Below are 6,347 nucleotides of genomic sequence, written 5' to 3' on the forward strand. Positions count from 1 at the left end.
GGGAGGCAGCCATAAATAAAGGCTATTCACATCTCTCTAGATATCTAGAGAGAGAGATCCACTGTGTGAGCAACCCGCATAATAATAACAGGACGTTACGTGTGCTCTACAGGCCGCACTCCATCTTTCTTCCCAACGAGCCCTTTTTGTGATTTGGAAGACGGGCGTTGCGTTCGGTTCGAAGGGCATGGTTTTCAGTATGTCTCCAGATAAGGCCCCCACTAGTCCGGCTAGCTAGTGAGCGATTCTTTCGGGCGAGAAGTGGGCCGGGCCCCTATTCAATACAAAATGCGGGCCCGCAACGCAAGCTGCATTGTTTGCCACCACCCGAGAAGCAAAATGTTCGAGAGTCCAAGCTTAATATACATACATAGATAGTGGTCTAATGACAAAGGCCGGCGATGGAAGCTCGGGGCGGAGCCATATGATGCGGAAGTCTCACGTAAGGTTCCCTGAGAATGGAGTGGCTACCTACTGGAGCTTCGACCAACCACCATCGCTAAATTCCGCTTTGGGGCCACCCCTTACTCTATCATTATTATAGGGGTATGAGGCTCGAGATAAAGAAAGATCAAGGCAGCATATCCGTTTTTCCTTTATACTTTACTTGGATATGTTTTTATGCTATTAGCTATTCTGTTAATTCTTTTCCAAATAGGGACCGCCGATTTATAAATATCATTAACGACAGAATTTAGTGAGCGGCGTCAAATCTTTCTATGGATTGCTTCTTTCGTCGCTTTCGCCATCAAAGTACCTATGGTACCAGTTCATATTTGGTTACCCGAAGCTCATGTAGAGGCGCCTATGGGAGGATCCGTCATCTTGGCAGGAATTCCTTCAAAATTTGGAACCCACAGATTTTTAAGATTTTCAATACCCATGTTTCCCGAAGCAACACTTTGTTCCATTCCTTTCATTTATACTCCAAGCTTGATTGCGAGCAATGAATCTTATAAAAATTTCCTCGGGTCTCTATATATAAATTTATAAAAATGAAAAGCCCGGGTAGAAGCACAAGCAAAAGGAGAGAGGAAAAGTAGAAAAAGGAAGGGGGGGGGAAGGAGACTCGCCTCAATACTTCCCACTGGACGAGAGGTGCACCTAACCCACCTACCCACTCATCAATCACGGTGTTCAGCTGACTTGTACTGATAGACCCTTATAGTATTGGAATTAGGCGCCCATCTTTTTACTGTTGTTAACTAATCTCTTCAATGTTCGATTCTACTCTATGTTTGAACATTTCTGTGAATGCTATTCTGATCTAAGTGGTCCTATTCTGTGTCCCATGCTAGGAAGCATTATTCCTATTCTCATTTCAAATTCAAGAATACGACCGACACGATTGATTGGTTTGTGTGCCTCTCTTATTACTTTTTTGTATTTCCTTGTTCCTCGGATACAATTCGATCCTTCTATAGCCAAATTTCAATTTGTGGAAAGCCTTTGATGGCTTCCTTATGAAAACATCAATTTTTATTTGGGTATAGACGATCTCTCTTTTTTCTTTGTGATATTGACCACATTTCTGATCCCTATTTGTATTTTAGTGGGTTGGTCTGGTATGAGAAATTATGGTAAAGAGTATATTACAGTATCTCTAATTCGTGAATTTCTAATGATCGTCGTGTTCCGTATACTAGATCCTCTACTATTCTATGTTCTTTCCGAAAGCGTGCTAATCCTTATGTTGTGCGGAGTTGAGCTTACAATGTAAATAAGATAAGTCATTTAATAGAAATCAGTAAATACTCTCAAATTAACGTATATTCGTAATTAAAATATTTATTTTATTTATTAAAAATAATCCTAAAACTGATAGATGAAATTAGATATTTTTGAATTTTTTTTGGTATCTAGATGTTTTTGAAGATGCTATGAAAGAAACTGTCTTGACCAAAACATAATTATAATAGTAGAAAAATGGAAAAGAATTGTAGGCCGAAGCCCGAGTCTGAGCCATATAACAAAGGCCCATGGCCTAACCATTCACGCGCTTGCCACACGAATAAGTACCCCCAACCCCTTCGCGTTCCCAAAACCCTCTTCTTCATTCTGTTCGTGAATTTTAAAACCCTATTCGAAGTTTTCCCTCTTTTCTTGTCTTCTACTCTTTCTTCAATCGAGCAACAATGGCAAAAGAAGGACCTAACTGGGATGGATTACTCAAATGGAGCATTGCTAACTCCGATGGAACTCGCCCCACTCGCAATTTAAGGTACTTTCAATCTCTTCTTTTCTCTCTAAGTATGTTCTTCTTGTTGAGTTAGCTCGTTATAGTAAGTTTTTCCCCCTTTGATGCAAAAAGGGAAGTCGATGTTTCAATATTATTAATTTATTTTTGCATTTTTTAATAGTATTGTTAATTTTTGCTTAATGGAGTAAAGTGGGGTTTTATGCTTTTAATCAATATGAAGTTATGAATGGAGAGCCTGAAGACTGAAGTTAAGAATCAATCAATCTATTCTGATTCTTTCATTGAATAATTTAGAAGCTTAGGTTGCCTTTCTTTAGGGTTTTTATTTTCTGTTTTTATTTTCAGTGTTTTCTGTTTTTAGAATTTTGCCAACACAAAAGAGTAAACAGGAGATGAAAACAGAAACAGAAAATGCTGAAAATGAAAACAGAAGATAAAAATGCATCACACCTTTATCTTTTCCCTGGCTTTTTTTTTTTCCTGCAAGGTCACGTTCTTTTATCAATGAAGAGATTGATATTGATATTCAGCTGATTAGGGTGCGAGTTTCTTGATGTTATGAATATGTTTCTGTTGTTGAGAGGTATCAAGGTTTCATGTTTTGTAGCTATGGTTTATACTTTATAACATGCATTGTTGCATAGTTGTATTGAAAATTCTAGTATAAATGAAAGGGATACATTTATCTTTTAGAAGTTGAATATGGATGGGGATGGGCCCAAATATTATGGTTTGCTATGTTGGTTTTGTAATTTTGAAATCAGAGGAATATTAGCATACGGTTGTAGACAAAGTTGTATACTCCTTTGTGAAAATTTAGTTAGTTTTGTATATTTTAAGAGGAAATTGTCTTAAATTAGGAATTATGACTTGGTGAGTTTATTTAGTATGGATTATGGAACTATTATGAAATATAGAACTTAAGATTTTGGATTATTACTATGATTCTTCATACATGGTTTATTTTTTCCCCTTCTTCAAAATAAAAATAAAATATATACAATAGGCATGCTATATATATCATAGGATTTCCCTCTACCGTTGTTCAAATGCCAGCCATCCCATGTCCTGGGATCCCAACCTCCCAGTTTAGGTGATGTCCGGGATGTGACAAGATCTGGGATTGGCTAGTATTACCAGGGTCTGATTTTGTTAATTTCTGTACTGTGTAGTGAAGAGGATCGGAGATGGTTTATGGAAGCGATGCAAGCACAGACCATTGATGTTGTAAAACGTATGAAAGAGATTACCCTTGTAATGCAGACTCCAGAGCAAGTCTTGGAATCTCAGGGTGTTACCCCTGCAGACATTGAAGGTATCTGACATGTGAAAGCTACATAAAAAATAAAATAAAATTTACATTTAATATTTTAGTGAGTCATTTTCTTTCTTTTTAAATCTTGTACTGACTTGGGGTTTATCTCTATTTTAACTTTTTTTTTTTGACAGATTTGTTAGATGAGTTGCAAGAGCATGTTGAGTCGATTGATATGGCCAATGGTGAGTCTTTAGGATGCTTATAAACTTGGTCTGTTGTGTTGAATAGGATAATGACACTGCTTAAGTGATTATTAATGTGTGAAGTACTTGACATGTGTCAGCTTACGCTTGATGTTCATATATCATCTTCTATGCATTATTCACTGTATGATGCTGTGTCTCTCTTAAAATTTGGGCAATGAAGGGTCAATGGTAATTGGTAATCCATTATTTGAGTTGTACCGGCTTTGCAAAAATAAATGTTATTCATGGTGTCATGACTCATGTTGTTTTCAGTTGATGTGGTTTTTGCTATGCTTCTGTAGAAAAATATTGTTTGTCCTCTTATTTTTCTATGTGATGGCACTGCCGAAGTACCATTCTTCTGTTGTTAACCTTAACATCATTCCTTTTCTATGATTTTTGGTGCCTGTCTTATCTGCGGCTGAATAATATGGCTCTATGCTTCTGATTGAAAGAAATGTATGTCTCACTTATTTTCCTGGTTTGTACATATTTCCCAGATCTCCATTCAATTGGTGGGTTGGTTCCGCTTCTTGGTTACCTCAAGAACTCCCATCCCAATATTCGTGCAAAGGCTGCTGATGTTGTAACCACAATAGTCCAGAATAATCCTCGTAGTCAGCAACTTGTTATGGAAGCAAATGGCTTTGAACCTCTTATTTCCAATTTCACTTCAGATCCTGATGTGAATGTTAGGACTCAGGCACTTGGAGCAATCTCTTGTATGTAGTATTTTTTCTTTTTAATTTTTTTTCCCCAGTTTTAGCATATTCCTTGTAATCTTCATGACGTGTTTTTGTGGACTACTTGACAGCACTGATTCGGCACAACAAATCTGGCATAGCTGCCTTTCGTCTTGCAAATGGTTATGCAGCCTTAAAAGATGCTCTAACTTCTGAAAATGTGAGGTTTCAAAGGTAATTAAGGTTTTTCCTGATGAGTTTGTTTGTATAGAAATTTGTAATTTACCATATGATATCCATATTATTGGTCTGTAATTACAAAATGGAATAAATCTACACTGAAGTGTGTGAAAGATTTTTGTTTCAACACTTCAGTACTTTAAATTCATACACTTCAATTTTTGGGAGATTTTCATTTTGAGACTCGAGTAAAAAGATTTAATGCATACATTTTAGTCCTTGAAAGATCAAATGCATGCAATTCGTCCTGAAAAGAGGTCTTTTTGTATGAGTATAAAGTGTATGTAATTTAATGTTAATGCTAGTTAAAATAGTTTTAGGGGTTAAGGTGTATCTATTTAATCTTTAAACAAAAACTCTTGGAACTACAGTGTTGATGTGCTCTTCTTTTACTTATTGACTATGCTTTTTTGATGCTCATTACTTGTGATGGAATCTAATACCTAATCTTGGTCAATTTTCAATTTTATAGGAAGGCTCTCAACTTGATCCATTACCTTTTGAATGAGAATACTTCAGATTGCAGCATTGCAAATGAGCTAGGATTTCCACGGATACTGATGCACCTTGCCTCTAGTGAAGATTCAGATGTCCGAGAAGCGGCCCTCCGCGGACTTCTTGAGCTTACTCGTGACAAAAAAGAAGTTAAAAATGAAGCTTCCACAGAAGACGATGAGAAAATGAAGCAACTTCTTCAAGAACGAATAAATGGAATCAGTTTAATGTCAGCTGAAGACCTTGGGGCGGCCAGGGAGGAGAGGCAGCTTGTGGACTCCCTCTGGAGCACTTGCTTCAACGAGCCGTCATCTCTTCGAGAAAAGGGTCTTCTAGTTTTGCCTGGAGAAGATAATGCAGCTGCCCCTCCTGATGTCGCCAGCAAATTTTTCGAGCCACCCCTTCGATCTTCGTCCGCAAACCCCAATTCCAAGAGAGAATCCAAAAGTGAAAAGAAGGAGGCTCCTTTGCTTATAGGGCCAGGGCCGCCTCCTCGGAACAGCGACAATCAAGGTAGTTAGAGTAATAGAAAATGCAAGTTTTTCAGAGGGATACTTGTAAATGAAGCTTTTGTCAACTCATTTTTCATTGTCTTCTACACATTCATAGGCTTAAGATTAAGTAGTGACTTCCCTTTTCTCACCCAGATTCTCCTTTCATGGGGTGTTCTAAGTTGATAAGTTATTATTCTCCCTCAATTTGATTTGTGAGTTGTTGCGCCATCTTGCTGTATGAGTATGACACATTCTGAAATTTTACTCGTCTTTCTCTTGTCGCGGTTTCACCTGATCCGAGGAAAAATACAAGAACCAATGGAATGAAAACTAAACTTTGTTATATACAAATATTTTTACATATTCTGTAAATCCAAAGTATTACATATTGGACCCATATTTTCTTTTTCAGATATTGATTTAGAAATAATTTCAATATATGAACTTGCCTGGATACTATACAAAAAGTTTCTTCTTTACATACTTAGCAAGGTTTATTTGTTTAAATTTTTTGGAGTTATTTTTGTTATAGAGGTGTTAGATTTTTTTACTGAAATGTCTCTATTTTAAAAATTATTTATGAAATTGCTACTGTGGCAACCGGTTTTTATTGTCAGCTATTGATTAGAATTTGAACAGGTTTAAGAAATCGAGTGAAGCGTGGCTATTATTAGGCTATGCTATTTCTTGTTATATATCATGCATTTTAAACATATTATATAATTATATATT

At 36.7% G+C, this 6,347-nt stretch overlaps 1 protein-coding gene across 1 annotated transcript; it reads left to right on the forward strand.

Annotated features, from left to right (window-relative positions):
- On the forward strand, positions 1,982-5,960 carry LOC107625588 (hsp70 nucleotide exchange factor FES1). Its single transcript, XM_016328267.2, has 6 exons — positions 1,982-2,221; positions 3,373-3,515; positions 3,650-3,700; positions 4,204-4,425; positions 4,518-4,620; positions 5,099-5,960. The coding sequence occupies exons 1-6, from the start codon at positions 2,136-2,138 to the stop codon at positions 5,640-5,642; spliced, it is 1,149 nt and encodes a 382-aa protein (XP_016183753.1). The 5' UTR covers positions 1,982-2,135; the 3' UTR covers positions 5,643-5,960.

The sequence above is a fragment of the Arachis ipaensis genome, chromosome B02 (genome assembly GCF_000816755.2).
Source record: "Arachis ipaensis cultivar K30076 chromosome B02, Araip1.1, whole genome shotgun sequence".
Classification (NCBI taxonomy): Eukaryota; Viridiplantae; Streptophyta; class Magnoliopsida; order Fabales; family Fabaceae; genus Arachis; species Arachis ipaensis.

Excerpts from the sequence above, each read along its gene's own strand:
- LOC107625588 (XM_016328267.2), top strand. The coding sequence starts at position 2,136 with ATGGCAAAAGAAGGACCTAACTGGGATGGATTACTCAAATGGAGCATT. Across the intron at positions 3,516-3,649 it reads TACCCCTGCAGACATTGAAG|ATTTGTTAGATGAGTTGCAA; the intron begins GTATCTGACATG and ends TTTTTTTGACAG. Across the intron at positions 4,426-4,517 it reads GGCACTTGGAGCAATCTCTT|CACTGATTCGGCACAACAAA; the intron begins GTATGTAGTATT and ends ACTACTTGACAG.